This window comes from Bos indicus x Bos taurus, chromosome 4 (assembly GCF_003369695.1).
Source record: "Bos indicus x Bos taurus breed Angus x Brahman F1 hybrid chromosome 4, Bos_hybrid_MaternalHap_v2.0, whole genome shotgun sequence".
Taxonomy (NCBI): Eukaryota; Metazoa; Chordata; class Mammalia; order Artiodactyla; family Bovidae; genus Bos; species Bos indicus x Bos taurus.
Genome location: NC_040079.1, coordinates 86005914 through 86025629, shown reverse-complemented (window position 1 = coordinate 86025629; position 19716 = coordinate 86005914). Strand labels below are relative to the sequence as shown.

The following is a 19716-nucleotide window of genomic DNA, read 5'->3' as shown; positions in this document are numbered from 1 at the left end:
CTGGTGGGTTACAGTCCACGGGGTTGCAAAGAGTCAGACATGACTAAACGACTAACACTTTCACTTTCATATATAATTTTATTTAAAATATATCTGGAGTTGACACAGAGTTCTTAATGAATAAAAATGAAGAGGCTATAAATGACCTCACTATCCAAAGCTTGCTTTTTGATGATTGAGACATTTTCTTTGTTTTCTACTTTTATAAAATAGAGATAATTAAAGATACATTTTTATTAGATTATAATATTTTAGGGATAAGAAGACTTTTTTGCTATATTTTTATTGGAATATAATTGCTTTACAATGTTGTGTTCATTTCTGCTCTATAGCAAGTGAATCAACCATGTATACCTGTATCCCTGAGAAGATGTTTTAGGTGCCTGGAGAAGCTAGTATAAGGCCACCATATGTGATCAATAATTGGAACTATAAACAAAACTTAGTGACAGAAAAATTCTTAAAAAAAAAAGTTCTAATTTATGAAAGTCCCAAGCGTATTTTAAAAAATTTTAGAAAGAACACCTGATTTGTGATGTGTGCTAAACAACCACCACTACCCAACAATAAGAACAGAACAGAAAAAAAAACATTCAAATACATTAAACAAACAAGCCCTCAGAATTATTATGGTCTTGGATGGAAATTCTGGAAGGGTTTCACATCCACTATTTTCCCTCTTTCTTTTATCAATTTGCTTTTAATTAAGTATGAAGGTTTATAATTAGAATGAGAGAATGGGGTGACAGGGAAGAAAAATGCAGAAATGCAATCTTAAACAGTGTTTAAGATACAGTGACCTGCAGCCTGATTACTCTTTTTTTGCAATTTATTATTGATTTTTGGAAATAACAGTATGATATCAAGAATATTGATCTAGTGCAATTAGATGCTTTCAGAAGAAGGAGTGAAGTATATAATGGAGGCCTCAGCAAACAATCATTCTTTATGAAGACACCATTGTGGCAATTAATGAAAGAGTTAACAGACTTCTTTTCGGATCATGATCATTTTGGAGCAATTTTTTATGATTTCTGCAACTTCACACAGTAAGCCGAGCCAAATGATGATGAGGCTGTCTCCTTTTTCTCAGTATAAACTGACCTTTTCTCTCCTTAGGAAACAATAGTGGGAAATAATGTGTCATTAGGAAACAGCCTTAAGTTGGCTTTGGAGGCTACTTAGCTTTGCAAACTTGAGACAGTGATTTAACTCCTTTGGGTTTCATTGAAAACCTTTAAACCTGGGGAAGTAACATCTACTTAGCTGACAGGATTTTTGTGAGAATTAATGAATGAAATGTACAATTGCTATTGTAAGGCAGCTGGCAATCAATAAACTCTGGTTTCTTTTTCTTTTCATTCTTTCTTCAGGTTAGAGCTCTACTGGTTTTAGCTGAAGTTCAGGGTTAAGATAAGAGGATAATGATCACAAACAATGTGATTTTGGAAAATTTTATGCATTTTCTATAGGAGGAGACTGCAAAGGCACATTTCAGATCTAATCTAAAAACTCAGATCAATACTTTATTGTTTAATTTTAGTTTCCAAAAGAGCTCTGCATTTATTGCAAGTTAAAGAGAAATGACACATTTTAAAAGTTATTAACATGCTGGTGTGGTGTGGAATGGTTTATTCACCTGGAAAGTCTCCTTCTCCCTCTCCACTTCTAACAAAATATGAATCATATCCAGTGTTCTATATTTTAGAAAGCCTTTTCTAAAATCCAGCTCACTGTTGATTTCTTCTTTGTACCTACATTCTCTCTCTTCTACCTGTCCCTCTCTTAAGATGCCAAAGATGAAATGCTGTATAGTGCAAGATATATTCTCTTAGTGCCTTTACTAGTTATGAAGCTACTTAAGTGTAGAAAGGACGCAGTTACTCATGTTTTTCATACTTTACAGTACCTGACACTAATTCACTGTGAAAACTAAATATTCTTTGAAAAGTTTCAAAATTATACTCTTTTTAGTATAGCAATATAGCAATAACTTCTGGTGATAAGAGGAATAAATTTGGAGGATCTAATGTAAAACATGAAGTTGAACGGTTCTATGAAGACCTACAAGACCTTTTAGAACTAACACCCCCAAAAGATATCCTTTTCATTATAGGGGACTGGAATGCAAAAGTAGGAAGTCAAGAAACACCTGGAGTAACAGGCAAATTTGGCCTTGGAATACAGAATGAAGCAGGGCAAAGACTAATAGAGTTTTCCCAAGAGAACGCACTGGTCATAGCAAACACCCTCTTCCAACAACACAAGAGAAGACTCTACACATGGACATCACCAGATGGTCAACACCGAAATCAGAAGGATTATATTCTTTGCAGCCAAAGATGGAGAAGCTCTATACAGTCAGCAAAAACAAGACCGGGAGCTGACTGTGGCTCAGATCATGAACTCCTTATTGCCAAATTCAGACTGAAATTGAAGAAAGTAGGGAAAACCACTAGACCAGTCAGGTATGACTTAATCAAATCTCTTATGATTATACAATGGAAGTGAGAAATAGATTTAAGGGGCTAGATCTGATAGACAGAGTGCCTGATGAATATGGAATGAGGTTCGTGACACTGTACAGGAGACAGGGATCAAGACCATCTCCATGGAAAAGAAATGCAAAAAAGCAAAATGGCTGTTTGAGGAGGCCTTAAAAATAGCTGTGAAAAGAAGAGAAGCGAAAAGCAAAGGAGAAAAGGAGAGATATAAGCATCTGAATGCAGAGTTCCAAAGAATAGCAAGAAGAGAAAAGAAAGCCTTCCTCAGTGATCAATGCAAAGAAATAGAGGAAAACAACAGGATGGGAAACACTAGAGATCTCTTCAAGAAAATTAGAGATACCAAGGGAACATTTCCTGCAAAGATGGGCTTGATAAAGGAAAGAAATGATATGGACCTAACAGAAGCAGAAGATATTAAGAAGAGGTGGCAAGAATACACAGAAGAACTATACAAAAAGATCTTCATGACCTAGATAATCACGATGGTGTGATCACTGACCTAGAGCCAGACATCCTGGAATGTGAAGTCAAGTGGGCCTTAGAAAGCATCACTATGAACAAAGCTAGTAGAGGTGATGGAATTCCAGCTGAGCTATTTCAAATCCTGAAAGATGATGCTGTGCAAGTGCTGCACTCAATATGCCAGCAAATTTGGAAAACTCAGCAGTGGCCACAGGAATGGAAAAGGTCAGTTTTTATTCCAATTCCAAAGAAAGGCAATGCCAAAGAATGCTCAAACTACCGTACAATTGCACTCATCTCACACGCTAGTAAAGTAATGCTCAAAATTCTCCAAGCCAGGCTTCAGCAGTACGTGAACCATGAACTTCCAGATGTTCAAGCTGGTTTTAGAAAAGGCAGAGGAACCAGAGATCAAATTGCCAACATCTGTTGGATCATGGAAAAAGCAAGAGAGTTCGAGAAAAACATCTATTCCTGCTTTATTGACTATGCCAAAGCCTTTGACTGTGTGGATCACAATCAACTGTGGAAAATTCTTCAAGAGATGGGAATACCAGACCACCTGACCTGCCTCTTGAGAAACCTATATGCAGGTCAGGAAGCAACAGTTAGAACTGGACATGGAACAACAGACTGGTTCCAAATAGGAAAAGGCGTATGTCAAGGCTGTATATTGTCATCCTGCTTATTTAACTTATATGCAGAGTACATCATGAGAAACGCTGGGCTGGATGAAGCACAAGCTGGAATCAAGATTTCCAGGAGAAACATCAATAACCTCAGATATGCAGATGACACCACCTTTATGGCAGAAAGTGAAGAGGAACTAAAAAGCCACTTGATGGACGTGAAAGCGGAGAGTGGAAAAACTTGGCTTAAAGCTCAACATTCAGAAAACTAAGATCATGGTATCCGGTCCCATCATGTCATGGCAAATAGATGGGGAAACAGTGGAAGCAGTGTCAGACTTTATTTTTTTGGGCTCCAAAATCACTGCAGATGGTGACTGCAGCAATGACATTAAAAAACGCTTACTCCTTGGAAGGAAAGTTATGACCAACCTAGATAGCATATTGAAAAGCAGAGACATTACTTTGCCAACAAAGGTCTATCTAGTCAAGGCTATGGTTTTTCCTGTGGTCATGTATGGATGTGAGAGTTGGACTGTGAAGAAAGCTGAGTGCCAAAGAATTGATGCTTTTGAACTGTGGTGTTGGAGAAGACTCTTGAGAGTCCCTTGGACTGCAAGGAGATCCAACCAGTCCATCCTAAAGGAGATCAGTCCTGGGTGTTCATTGGAAGGAATGATGTTGAAGCTGAAACTCCAGTACTTTGGCCACCTCATGCGAAGAGTTGACTCATTGGAAAAGACTCTGATGCTGGGAGGGATTGAGGGCAGGAGGAGAAGGGGACAACAGAGGATGAGACTGCTGGATGGCATCACTGACTCGATGGACATGAGTTTGGGTCAACTCCGGGAGTTGGTGATGGACAGGGAGGCCTGGCGTGCTGCAATTCATGGGGTCGCAAAGAGTCGGACACGACTGAGCAACTGAAATGAACTGAATGTAAAACATGGTGATTATAGCCAATAAAACTGTATTACATACTTGAAAGTTGCAAAGAGAACAGTTCTTAAATGTTCTCACCACAGAAATGTAATGGTAATTCTGTAATGGGATGGAGATGTTAGCCAAGGCTATAATGGTAATTACTTTGTAGCATATAAATGTGTCAACATGTTGCACACTTTACACTTGCAAAATGTGGTATGTCAATTATATTGCAATAAGCTTGATTTTTTAAAATAATAAACAAAAATATTAATGGTCAGTCTTAGAACATCTAATTATACTAGGGTCAGTGGCTTAGTTTGTGGATAAGCTTGTATTTGTGATGTTATTGTGCAAATTTAATATAGGGTTGATTCTGTGCTAGTAAAATTGTTAATAGTTTTTGGACGGAATTAAATACTTGAATATTCTGAAATGTTATTTAGCACTATAAGTTCTGGGGACTCTGCCACCTTTTCAAATTCCAATTTATCTTAGCGAAATGAATTATTTAGCTATCATAGTTTTGAAATGAAACACATCCAAGTGGAGTGTCTACATTACCTCGGGTTTAATGCTAGGTATTTGGGGGAAAATGTGAAGAATTACTATGTAATCTTGCCGGGTGATGTCATATATAGTGACTAAATATACAGTGGACATCTGTTAAGTATTTAAAGTAAGAGGGAGGTCACCCTCCTATACCATTGGAGGGAAGTCAACTGGTACAATCACTATGGAAAATAGAATGGAAGTTCCTTAAAAAACTAGAAATAGAGTTATCATATGATCCTGAAATTCCACTCCTGGGCATATATCTGGAGAAAAATATGGTCTGAAAAGATACATGACCCCAGTTATATTATGTAACAACCTAAATGACAAAAGAATTTGAAAAAGAATAGATACATGTATATGTGTAACTGAATCATTTTGTGGTACACCTGAAACTATCACCCCTTTGTTAATGAACTATGCTGCTGCTGCTGCTGCTAAGTCGCCTCAGTCGTGTCCAACTCTGTGCGACCCCATAGACAGCAACCCACCAGACTCCTCTGTCCAAGGGATTCTCCAGGCAAGAACACTGGAGTGGGTTGCCATTTCCTTCTCCAATGCATGCAGGCATGCTGAGTCGCTTCAGTTGTGTCGGACTCTGTGCGACCCCATGGACAGCAGTCCACCAGGCTCCTCTGTCCAAGGGATTCTCCAGGCAAGAATACTGGAGTGGGTTGCCATTGCCTTATCAACTATACTCCAATATAAAATGAACAGTTAAAAACAAAAGAGAGTGGTTAGAAGAGTGACCAGTCCTTGAGTCCCTTAGCCAGCCTCCTCAGTGCTTACTCCTCAGCTCAGAACATCAGCTCCCATCACCTACAGAAGCTGTGCTCACTGCTTAGGCATTAGGAGAATTTTGCTAGGTTCCTAGGAAGGTTTACTAAACCCAGCTCTGGGGAACTTTCCATAAAAGGCGCTCCCTGGGTATCCTGAAAGTTAGGATTGTAGGCTAAGTTTATTTTTGAAGGATATGTTGATTATATATTTTTAAAAATGGTCTGAATATTTTCTTCAGTCTCCAGACACCTTTACTGTAATGTCCTTGTAAATACACCACAGTGTCCCAGAGTCTGGACACATAGAAGAAATAACACATTCATCGTATTATTTTTTTCCAATTAGCAAGATGGTAAAATCCATTTTATTGGGGATGATAATGTTTTTCTGCTTCATTGACAGGATGGCTCTTCAAATGGATTGAGACAAAGTTAGCATTATGAAATAATCATGGTAATAATAATAACAACCATATGATCATAATAACAAGCAGCAGCAGCAGAAAGCTTAGGCCAAAGTGGCAAATTAGGTTTTCTAGAGGCTCCTGTTCTCCACTGTGTGACCTTAAAATGAGAGTCATTTCTCAAGCTTCTAGGCGACCAAAGCACAGATGCATGATGTATAAACAAATAAGTAACTGCGTGAGCAGTGTCCTTTGGGGGTTTAGATCTTATTCTGGTGACCCCAGGAAGCTGACCAGAGAGAAAAGGGGGCAAAAAAAAAAAGTACAGGATATTTATCTTTACATTTTGCAAATGCTTTTGATCAGCAGAGCTGGAACAAGTTTCTGTGCTTTTGTGGGAACTATAAAAGTTCCAGGGGAGGAAGCAAGATCAAGAGCAGTTTGCTCTTTCAGGAACTTCAAAGCCCATTCATCTAAAGATGTGGCCATTACCATTTTGGCTTCCTTGCTGTGCCTTGGATGGCCCTGGACTTTTCAAGAGGAGAGCCTTGCTGGGTTGGGGCCAGCTCACACATATTCCTTAAGAGTGCAGTGTCCCAGAAAACCTGCCCTTCCTGGCCTGTGCTCTGTGATTACAGCTCCCAACAGGAGTGAACATTCTACCTACCGGCTGAGTCAGATGCAGAGCTGAATGGGGCTGTGAGGCTGGACTACCCATTTTCTGCCTCTGCTCCTCTTTTAGGTTTGGAGAATTGTAAACATAAGAACAGAGCTAGACCATCTCCGTGAGCTCCAGGCCCCTCTGATCTCAGGAGTCTGTCTCTTGGCTGGTACCAGGAGACAAGTGTGCCACAAAGAGAGAGAGAAAGGGAAAAGCAACTAACAAACAAATGAACAAAAACCCTTCACAGCTGTGTGTTCTACTCTTCAGCCCATTGTTGATTACCAGGTCCGGTACTAACAAGGAGCTGCCCTCTTTGCTTATAATTCAAGTCTTGGGAGTAAGATTTGTTCAGTGAATTTAGATTTATTCTGGGGATAAGATACACAATGATTTTCCAATCCAAAACAAAACTCAAAACCAAATAGAACACAAAACTTAACATGTGTGTGCGTGCTAAGTTGCTTCAGTCGTGTCTGACTCTTTGCAGCCCTACTGACTGTAGCCCGCCAGGCTCCTCCATGGAATTCTCCAGACAAGAATACTATTGCAGAACCACTAATTCTTTAAAAAAATTGTTTATATTGGAGTACAGTTGATGTACAATGTTATGTTAGTTTCAGGTGTATAGCAAAGCAATTCAGTCATACATATACATGTATGTATCCTCTGTCAGATTCTTTTCCCTATTGGCTATTATAGAATATTAAGTAGAGTTCCTTGTGCTGTACAGTAGGTGTTTGTTGGTCATCTATTTTACATATATTAATATGTGTATATGTTAATTCCAACCTCCTAATTTATCCCTTCCCTCCCACCTTTCCCCTTTGGTAACCGCACCTTTGTTTTCTGTTTCTATTTTGTAAATAAGTACGTTTGTATCATTTTTTAATATTTCACATATTAGTGGTATCATATATTTGTCTTCCTCTGAGTTATTTCACTTAGTATGACAACCTCTAGGTCCATCCATCTTGCTGCAAATGGCATTATTTCATTCTTTTTTATGCAGCCCCACTAATCCTGCTTCTATATTTTGAGGATGTTCTGGGGACTGGCCTTTGGTATAAGCTTCACAGAGTTGGAACTCCAGCTGTCTTGTTTACTGCTGGGTCCCCGGGACCTGGACTAAAGTCTAAACTTCAGCTGGAATCCATGGCTACATCAGGACCTTGAGGATTTGTTCTACCACCTATTTTTTCTATGATCTTGGATCAGTTTCCTACTGTGTAAAATTCTCAGTTTTTCCATTCTCGAACATTTTAGCCCAGGCTTGTGAATCACACAAAGGAATGCTATGAGTGTTATTCCCAAGATAAGGCATCCTCACACTGGCTGTGCCTTGGAGAACCCAGGCAGTGTGCACAGTAGGTGGGAATGCTTTCCTCTGAACTGGGTGTACTCTAGTTACCACGTCACCCTGACAGTTGCGTTCACTTCTAGGTGTTTCAGTAAGTGAAGATCACAATGCTGACATCCTGAATTTCCACCTCTGTCAAGTGAGGAATAAAAGTATGGTTCTCTTTGAGGAAGGCCTTTTGGAACTCTGTGGTTTTAGTCTGTTCCATTTTCTGGAGCTCGTCTCATAATAAAAAGCGAGAGGCATTGTACCAGACCACGAACTTACAAAATGACAGTGACATTGCATTTCTTCAACTGTTCCATAGCCCTCTCTGTCTCCTCTGTTTTTATCTGATTGGTGAGTTTAAGCTCTCTTTTTATATGATGAGTGCATGGAAGTTTACTCAAAATGATTTGGGAAAGTCTCCTGCCACCAAACATAATTCTGATTTAAATATTTATTTTAAAATTCAACATGACATGGCTCTTTCAGATGGAAAAAATTTTACTAATAAAAGAATACTTTGAAGCTTTTTTTTTTTTTTTTCTTTTAATATCCTAAGGTTTAAGGCTCAGCTTCCAAAGTTTGGCTGTTTTATGAATAACCTGAGCTCCAAATAATTGAGAAAGTGATCCAGGGGCATTAAGGGTATAATGAAAAGGAGAGCAAGAAGAAGCGTATTTCGAACTTATTGACCGACTGTCTTTTATTCCTTTAATAAGCACTCCATTAATAAACAGTGAGCATGTGTCAGTCACTGTGTTAGGTGTTTGGGATCAACGTCCCCAACTTCCCAGAGTTCCCGTGTATGTATAAAAGCAGCACTGGGTCTGATGACCTGGATTTCAACTTTGCTCCTTGCCACTACGAAGATGATGATCTTGGGCAAATTACTTTCAGTTATGGGGCTTCATATATAAAACAGGAACAAATCCCAGATCCAGTGCTGATGCTCTTTGGTTTTAAATTTGCCTCAAATACAAAGATAGAACCAATGGACAGTGCTTAGGTTAAAAAAAAAAAGCCAGTCATTCTAGAAGTCATAAACTTTTCTTTCTTGAAATTCATTTGTTAATGAAAAAATATACATTTAATTTTCACAAAAAAGAATCACATTATAAAGCTATTGATTATTTTTCTCATCCCATATTCCTTTGGTAAACACTAATATATTTTGCACTCTATACCAGTAAATGTGTTGTGTATTTGAGATCAGAGATGGAACATATGTTTTCTGCGTTGAAAAAGTTCACAATCTAGTTATGGAGACAGAGAAGGAAACACAAATATGGGCATTAAGTGCTAGTCATAATCAACAAATATTTACTGAACACTTATTATGCTGGGGCTACTGCAGTGAATAAAACTGATAATAATTTCTGTTTTCAGGAGTTTATATTCAAGTGCAAAGATCAAGCAATAAAGAATAAACATGAAAATGTAAATATTATCCATAAAAGAGAAGGTGAAAAAATAATAGAGTGAAAAAAAATGTAGAACAGGTTAAAGGGAAACAGGGGCACATGTGGTAGGGACTGGGGGCATTGCCATCTTAAGAAGCATTGCCAGGTGGGCCTCAATAAGAAACTAGAATTTAAGGAAAGCCCGATGGAAGTAAGGGAATAAATTAGCTATAGGGATGTCTGGGGAAAGGGCTTTACCAGGCAGAGGGAATTGGGAGTGGAAAAGCCCTAAGTTTGGAAACAAGGCTGGCTGGAGTGAAGTGAGCAAGAGAGGAAGGTAACAGATGATGGCAGGGGAGCAGCAGTAAAAGGGATGCTGGAGCCAGGGTGGGCCAACTAGGTTGGATTTTGTAGAACACTGTTAGAAGTTTGACTTTGACTGTGAGCGACATGCAGAGACTCTCTAAGAGGTTTTGAGTACAGGAGTGACTTCCTCTGACTTTCATTCCAATCCCAAAGAAAGGCAATGCCAAAGAATGCTCAAACTACCGCACAATTGCACTCATCTCACACACTAGCAAATTAATGCTCAAAATTTTCCAAGCCAGGCTTCAGCAGTACATGAACCATGAACTTCCAGATGTTCAAGCTGGATTTAGAAAAGACAGAGAACCAGAGATCAAATTGCCAACATCTGTTGGATCATCGAAAAAGCAAGAGAGTTTCAGAAAAACATCTACTTCTGCTTTATTGACTATGCTAAAACCTTTGACTGTGTAGGTCACAACAAACTGTGGAAAATTCTTCAAGAGATGGGAATATCAGACCACCTGACCTGCCTCCTGAGAAATCTATATGCAGGTCAAGAAGCAACAGTTAGAACTGGACATGCAACAACAGATTGGTTCTGAATAGGAAAAACAGTACATCAAGGCTGTATATTTTCACGCTGCTTATTTAACTTATATGCAGAGTACATCATGAAAAATGCTGGACTGGATGAAGCACAAACAGGAATCAAGATTGCCAGGAGAAATTTCAATAACCTCAGAATGACACCACCCTTATGGCAGAAAGTGAAGAAGAACTAAAGAGCCTCTTGATGAAAGTGAAAGAGGAGAGTGAAAAAGTTGGCTTACAACTCAGTATTCAGAAAACTAAGATCATGGTATCTGGTCCCATCACTTCATGGCAAATAGATGTGAAAACAATGGAAACAGTGGCTGACTTTATTTTCCTGGGCTCCAAAATCACTGTAGATGGTGATTGCAGCCATGAAATTAAAAGACACTTACTCCTTGGAAGGAAAGTTATGACCAACCTAGACAGCATATTAAAAAGCAGAGATATTACTTTGCTAACAAAGGTCTGTCTAGTCAAGGATATGGTTTTTCCAGTGGTCGTGTATGGATGTGAGAGTTGAACTATAAAGAAAGCTGAGGGCCAAAGAATTGATGCTTTTGAACTGTGGTGTTGGAGAAGACTCTTGAGAGTCCCTTGGACTTCAAGGAGATCCAACCAGTCCATTCTGAAGGAGATCAGCCCTGGGATTTCTTTGGAAGGAATGATACTAAAGCTGAAACTCCAGTACTTTGGCCACCTCATGCGAAGAGTTGACTCACTGGAAAAGACTCTGATGTTGGGAGGGATTAGGGGCAGGAGGAGAAGGGGACAACAGAGGATGAGATGGCTGGATGGCATCACTGACTCAATGGACTTGAGTTTGGGTGAACTCCGGGAGTTGGTGATGGACAGGGAGGCCTGGCGTGCTGCAGTCCATGAGGTCCTAAGGAGTCGGACACGACTGAGTGACTGAACTGAACTGAACACTGTAAAAGGCCATCCTGGCTGCTGTGCTGTGGATGGGTTGGAGGTGGGTGTTGGCAGCTTGGACCAGGGTAGTAGCAGTTAGGATGGAATAAGTAAAGGGGCTAGACCTGACAGAAGGGGATGGGGTGAGCATGTTCCAGGTAGAGGATATAGCATATACAGAGGGCACAAAGGCATAAAGAAAGGCATGATGTTCATGGTGATCTGAAAGTAGTCTTAATGAAAGGAAGGGTGAATGCTGGGTGTGTGGCAGAAGATGAGTCTAGAGAGGTAGAGAGTCACTAGATCTTATGCCAGGAGGACTCACTATTTAGAAGTCTTTTTAACACAGCATACATAGTTTTGCAAAAATCTCTTTTGTAAAAGAAATATTCACAGTTGGTTAACTTTAAGGAATACTCATAGTGGCCAGTATTGGAATGAGTTAGTAGGAATATACCCAGGAACAGAGGAGTAGTCTCAGGAGGCTTACAGCTTCCATCCTGTGAGGACTAGGGCTCTAAGGGGATTGACTACAACTGTCTGCCAGAAGAATCCTGGAGTAGACACACTGAGAACAAGCAGATGTGTGCATGAGGACTATTTGATCCCAGAGAAGACTGTGCAATGTTTGCTGAGGTGTTCACTATTGTGCCTAATCCACTGCCTCAGTATTCAAGTTAGAGAATCAGAGAGACTATTTCCAAAAAATGTGAAACAGATGTACTTTTCAGGAGTTTACTAGGTTACCTTATTCTTCCAACAGACATATTTAGCTAGTTTAGCATCTCAGGATCCTCTCATAGTAAGGCATTTTCTTGCCCAAGTCTTGCTGCTATGCATATGTGCCTGGTAGCTGGTCTAAATTCCCTCTCTTTTCTGTAGTGTGAATCTGTTTTTCACCCTGCTATTCTCTTCAGAGATGGAGAGTGACTAGTAGTAATGTCGAGCAAATTGAGAAGGCGAAAATAGCACTTTGTGGTCAGGTCTCCACAGCCAAACTAAATTGTAGACTCGAAGCCAGTAATTGAACAAGGCAGACAAAAAGAAGATCCTGTTGTTTCATTTATCCAAATAATAGCCTTATTTCTTCATTTTTCTTTGCCATTTAAGACTCAATCAGTGAAATCAAGGAAAATATTTTGGTTACAAAAAACACTTTGCAAAGGCTCTCTGAAATCCAAGAGTTTTCATTCTATTAGCTGTTAATGAGTGGATATATTTGTATATTTGCATACCAAGGAGTAACGAACTAGAATAATAGAGTTAATTAATACTTGTGGTGCATAAAGATTAATGATTACCCCAAGGGTAGTCTGAAAGGGAAGGAAGTTGCTTATCTTATTCAGCTTTAAGAATTAAGTGCATTGTAGATGCTATTTATAATCTGAGAGTTCATTTATGTCTAAAGATATTCTTTTTTTTTTTTCTTTTTTTTTTTACTGACTCTGTGGTCCATTCTTATATTCTGGAGTCATCAGTGCAAACTGATCTGGGATTTTGAGATAAATCCTGGACATGTATACATGTATATCACACACACACACACACACATGCTCTTATATGGAATACACCTGTGGGAATATAGGGCACAGGAAAGGCTTCATCTTTACCATTTTCAGTGCCTGTTCTAATGTTAAGAGATGGTATCCATCAGATGAATAGGAGCGAATGCTGACATAATTAATTTTAGCCACTTTTGGCTCTCTGTGTAGAATGAAGAAAGGATGTGCAAAAATGCAGGCTGATAATTTTGGTGCTTATTTTCTGGGCTAAAGTAGGGGTGAGAGGTCTGGACTAGAAGCCAGTTGTCTTGGGGTCTTCTTTCAGTACTACCATTGATTTTTTTCAGTCCATTTGACTTCTGAGTGATTATCTATAAGGGAGAAGTGAGAATTGCTACTTGCTTCACTGATAATATGATTTGAGCATAAAAACTTTCATGCCTTGGATGATAAATCAATTGAAACAGACTCTGCAGACTAGAATGACGCACTAGTGGCATGGGAGATGATTAGCAACTTAGACAAATGAAAGTGTTCTCTCATTGGAATATTTTTGGCATCAAAATCTTTTGTACTCGGTAATATTACTTACCACTTTATGACTTAGGTTTAAGCAAAATTCCCCAGAACTGGTACCTTAATGCAGTGATATCGCATGCACTGTAGAAGAGCATGCAATTCTAAAGATTCTAAAACACAGTGCTATATTGAGAAATGTATAGACCATATTTATAAACAAATAGAGCAGCAAAAGCCACTTTGAACACACCTCTGGATGTTCACTTCTATATCAGAATGACTTCCATCAGTTTTCAGTTTGCTTAAAGTCAAGCCCCCAGGAAAACAGTTTCATTTCATAAGATAATCTGAGAAAAATCCACAACTCTTAATACTGACATGGAAATGCTGCTGTACAGCAGAAGATATAAATTCGAATGCCTGGAATCACCATGCTCTGAGTGTTTTTCTCTTTCCTTCCCTAATTAGGCTCTGGAAAAAGAGTGACTTTTTTTTTTCTCACCCCCACTGTGAAAGTTATGAGACTCTTTTGCTCAAATCACCCAGAAGGAAAGCTTGGAAGTTCATGTTCCTTAGAGAGTTGTCAGTTCTGCTAAAGAAGATTAAATGCTCATTGCGCAGGTGTCATATCCTACAGCTAATCACAAGAAAGAGAGCAAATGTGGCATAGCCCACATCTAGGCAGCTACCGCAGGTCAGTCCAGCCTAGGGGGTCTTCAATCTCATGTGGTGTACCAGCCAAGATATTCACAGGAAAATAAGTAACCGACATAAAAAACCCATCATATTGCATCTTGGAATATTTCAGTTTGAATCGCTTGGGTGGCTCTGAAACAAAGATTTCTGGGTTGGGGCAGAGGTATTTGATTCCTCTTTGATTCCACTATTTGCATCATAGAAGAAAATTGATTAAAGGCTTCTTGCTTACCTGTGAAATTGATCTTTAGCAAGTAATCCTTGTACAGCTTCTTCCCGTCCAGGATCTTCATGGCGTCGCAGAGCTTGGTGGTGTTGGGGCAAAGCGTACGCTGCATTTTGTGCAGGGCATGGGCCATGGCATACACCGCATTCACCACGAACATAATCTTGGATTCCTGCTCATAGTTGCTGCTGTCGATGGCCAGATGCTTGTCACAAGGACGCCGGTGGTTGTGCTTGTTCTGGAGGCTGCACTGGAACTTCTGCTCCCAGAAGTCCCGGAACCAGGGGTTGCGGTGGTTGTTGTAGGGGTTGAGGCTCTGGAAGTAGCGATCGAACTGGCGGACGGGCTGCGAGGCCAGCTCCAGGGTGATGGCGCCATAGGCCACGTGCTCGCTGCCCTTGATGATGCTCTCCTGCGCACCCCAGCCGTCGCTGGCCACCCAGGTGAAAGAGGCGTTGGCGCGGCTGGCAGCGGCAATGAGCTCCCGGGAGTCGTCGCTGCGCATGAAGAGGACCACAACGCGCGCGTTGGGCTTTTGCAGCAGCTCTCGGATCACGCTGTCGTAGGATTTGCGGATGTTGGAGCGGCCCACCTTCTCCGCAGTGGCGATGCAGATGTTACGCAGGCGGGCTTCCTGCTCGAAGGCTTCGATCCCCGTCTCTCCATAGTCGCCCTCCGAGGCCACGGTGGACACGTAGGTCCAGTTGAAGAAACGCAAGATCTCGGCCATGGCTTTGGCCTGGTAGAAATCGGGGGGCACGGTCCTGGCAAAGTAATCATAGCGCGATTTGTCGCTGAGTTTGGCGCTGGTGGATGCGTAGCTTATCTGTGGGATCTGGAAGAGCCGCAGCAGGTTTGCCACCTGGGGGAGGGAGGGAGACAAGGCAGGTACCATTTTTTTAGAAATCTGGAGGTAACTGACTGCACAGGAAAGATGAAACACTGGGTAAAGCCCAGCTCCCTTTGCAACTCCAGACTGCTAAGCTGTTCTGGACGCTTTGCCAGCTGCATTCCTGGACACTATATTTGGGGAATTAGGAAAGAGGTTCCAAGCAGGTAATTCAAGTGCTGGGAAAAGACAAAGAGAAATGAGAAGGGCATGTTTCTGTCTCTCCTAGACTTTATACTACATCCTGGAACAGACTCAGTTCTGTTCAGGTGTGAATGGGGGCTGCTTTAAGTTTCTGGAGCCCTCTTATAACTGAGTCTAACAATGAACTACAGTGAATTAGCCAAATTCGGTTTTTAGACAAACTTGGCTGTGGTTGTACAGAAAGAGCCTGGGTGTTGTCTAATTCTCACTTCCCCCTCTTTTGCTAAAAAAGGCAGTCTCTGAAAGAATTTAATTTGGGAACTGTATGCCACATGGACAGTCCAAATTAGACACTTATTATCTAGGTTAAGCCAAAAAAAAAAAAAAAAAATCCATTCTTTTTGGCCCACCCCAAGTTTAGGCATATGCCTTTCTAACCTTAAAGAGCTTGACCAACATTTTCTTCACCTTTTTAACATTTTGTTTCTGCTTGGATTATACATAGCCCAAGCATACAAATGCTATTTTTATGATATTTTTGATTAAAAAGCAAATTAGGGAGTGTTGACCTTGTCAATAAAGAACTATTTACTTTAAAATGTTTAAAGTTTATTCTGAATAAAGAATGTACATTTCTTATAATTTACCTTGGAATAATATTTCACTTCTTATTTATTACAGAATAAAAAAGGAAACAGCATATCAAGGAACATTTTATGCATAGAGTATTTGTGAAGTTTATACATTTTAAAATATATATGCAGATTGTATGTAAATCTAATAAGTTTTTGTTTTTCCTGGCTACCTCACATATTCTGAACATTTCTATCTTTACAATGATTTTAGTTACATAATATACTAAGTAGACTTTAATTGGAAACAATATTGACTATTCCAACATACTCGATGAGAACTTTGAAATTTCCCTTCTGAAAGTTGCGGTTTCGGGTTTATGTTTGACATGTAGGAAGCACAGCTTGAAGTAGGCAGCTGTTAGCAAAGAGCACAAGTAACATCAAACAACTGACAGCTGAGTCCTGGTTAATCATCATTTCATCTGGCAGTGGAAACCAACAGCCATATTCATACACAGCCACACAGCATGTTCTCAGAGATCTGGCCTGCTACTAAAACCAATACTTGATATAGCCCAGAGCTATCAAAAATGTTTTCTATATCTTTGCAAATCATGGTACCTCTCGTGTAACTACGAATAGAACAGCAAGAAAATCTGGCACTTTGCACGCAACATAATGCAAATTTAGGATCCAGATCTTTTTTGCATCTTGACTTTTAATATATGTATATATACTAGGATGTGAGTGAATTTTGGGGAATAGAGGTGAGTGAATGGGTAAGTGGGTGGATGAAGGCTAGTATGCCATTTATTTTTTCTCAGGGCTAGAGCCCCTGAACAAAATGGACTCTCCTGATTCATTTGAACATGGGAGTGCTGGTTGTTTACTCAGCCTGATTGCGATGGCACTGAGCCAGTACTGTCATCACTTCTGTACTGAGTACCTGGCTTCTTTCGAATGTAAGTAGCACTGTGGCAGACTGTGATGAGACCCCTGTCTGTGCACGGACTTGGCTTGATTATGGAGACTTTGGATGACATTGGAGAGACCATCTCTTCTGGATGCTACAGTTTTCTAATCTTCAAGTTCTGTTCATCAGGATCTGAACCCTTCAGGGAGGCAGAGAATGAAAGGACCTGAAAAATGCCCGTAGACATAATTTCTGGCAGCTAGGAACCACAGCGGAAGAATCCTAAACTGTTGAAACCTCCTTCTCCTAGAGGGATATGAGTAAAGAAAAAGTTCTTGTCCTTTGATGAATAGGATCCTGTGGCTCCATGTCTACCTCTCCAGGATATCTGAGAACAATTTACAAACAAGGCAGACGTACAAGAGAGTGAACTGGGCATAGAATGATAGCGATATGGAGAAGATTCTCTGGGTAGGAAGGGGCACAATTGTAGCAGGTTTGGATAGGTGTCGGTTAGAATACAACTGCAGCGATTGCTATCATTTTATGAGTAGTTATCTGATATACAAATGATTATGTACAAAATAAACAATAAGGATCTACTGTGTAGCACAAGGAACTGTATTCATTATCTTGTAATAATCTATAATGGAAAAGAATCTGAAGGAATATATATAGATAAATAAAAATATGTATCTATCTATATATCTGAATCACTTTGTTGTACACCTGAAGCTAACACAACTTTGTAAATCAGTTCTACTTCAATAATACAATAGCTTGTGTATGAGTGTTTTAATGAGGAGACTACAGCCTACTTTAGAAAAAGGAGGCACATTTAGTGAGCTAAACATGAGAATGGAACTCTACTAAAGTGTAATCTCAATTGTATTACCTCTTAAATAGCATGGAGCAATCATATAGTCAGAGGATGATGTTAAGAGTTACATTTACATTTTTGAAACACATGTAATGCAAATGAATGATAGAACAAAGCGTTGGAGGCCTTTTGTCATGGTGAACCATTCATTTTAATACTAATTTCCTTAGATTACCTGAGTAAAAATGCTTAATATAAAAATTAAACACCACAGAAATAAGCAGATTATAAATCTCATTTTCTTTCCCTCTCTCACCCTCTCCAGCCTGACTTCTAGAGAAGAATAAAGTTCTTAGTTTGATTTGTGCATTTTCAAAATTAGTTATTCTGTTGTAAAGCCAGTGACTACTGTACTGGGCGTTTATATGTGTATTTTCTCCTTTGATGTTCACAACTGCCTTTTATGATGAATGTTGTTTTCTCCATTGTAGCAGTGCAGAAACTGAGATGAAGAACTCTGTTTGTGATCATAGGATTAGAAGGTAGAGGCAAAATTACAATTTAGAAGCAGGTCTTTTGACCTGAACGACTGTAGCTGCCCTCTCATAACTTTGAGTCTGCTGTTTCCTGTGTGACTGTGAATCTGAGGTCTGAAGCACAGAAGGGCACCCAGGTAGGAAGAACAGGAGGGAGGAACAGAAGCAGTATTGTGGTTTAATTGCTACTAGGAGCTTTCTTTTTAACATAAAACCGGCCATCTGAAACATTCTTGATTTGCTTTACTGGCCATGTGGTTTCCTCTGTGAAAACATGAAGGTGTAAGAGAACATCTACACTGGACATCATTTTAAAAATAGAAGAATCATTTTAGGATGGAGAAATCATGTGGACTTTGGAAGAAAGTTACCCAGTTATAGTGTTAGTAGGAGTGGAGGAAGGGCAAAAAGATCTACTTATATTCTTTAGGGAAAATTGCTTTAAAAGTAGAGAGATACTTTTCATGGTTAGAAACTCTAATAAAAAGATATATAGCTTAAGAGCAATAGGAAAACTTAAAAAATAATTAAAATAATACAGAATAGTCTCAATAAGACAGACAAGTCAAGATTTCCAAAGAAGCCACTGGATGGCTAAGCTGCATTGAGCCATGTGAGTGTTGAAAGAACTAGCAAGAGAGACGAAACCTGTAGGTGTGTTAGTCCTTGGGCAGGCCTGGGACAATATACAAGACTGGCACGAACCTGTGAGAACCAGGAAGAATAAAGCACAGAATGTGAAAATGGACTGATGCTGATTGTTGCTATGATTGGTTTTCAATTATATTTTAGGAGAAGTTGTGGTAAGAAGGGAGCGAATCACTGGTTGGGAGAGTTGGCTCTAAATGAGTGAAAGCAAGACACTGCCCAGTCCTTTCTGCCTCCTTATGTGCCTTTGTGAGAATGTTTCCTAATCTGGAGATTGTGATACAAATATATGAAAAAGTTCTCTCACATCCAAGCCGGGGAGAAGACCACAAGAAGGGTCCGTAATCAATTAAGTTTTCCTCCGGTTCTGAATTCTGGAAGAAATCACAGATTAAATCAAGTAATTACTATTAATAATTTCTGAGAAATTAATAATGGGAGGACTGTCAGAGGATAAAAAGGGAGGAGTAAGAGAAAGTTCAGGAACTATAAATCAGGAATAAATATAAATCAATAATCATGATATATTTTGGTAATTTTTTTTTCTCAGAGTTCCCTATAGAGAGCATGCAGGCATTTAGAAATGAACAAAAAAGTTGCTAGAAATCAGCATGGATTCACTGAAAATGAATTTCAGTAGAATCTTCCAACATTAGTTGGACCATTTAGGGAGAAGTTGTAGCCATGAACTCTGACTTCAACAAGGTATTGGAGACATTACCTGAATTCTCATGAAAAGGGGAAAGTGATAGGAATTGGATAAAAATTTA

At 39.6% G+C, this 19716-nt stretch overlaps 1 protein-coding gene across 2 annotated transcripts in view; it reads right to left on the bottom strand.

Moving 5' to 3' along the window:
* GRM3 (glutamate metabotropic receptor 3) overlaps window positions 1-19716 on the bottom strand; it is a 252355-nt gene that overhangs the window by 64539 nt on the left and 168100 nt on the right. For both annotated transcript variants that reach the window (XM_027539846.1, XM_027539847.1), the window contains exon 3: window positions 14428-15283. In XM_027539846.1, coding sequence (XP_027395647.1) covers window positions 14428-15283 — 856 coding nt within the window. The remainder of the gene's footprint in view (window positions 1-14427; window positions 15284-19716) is intronic.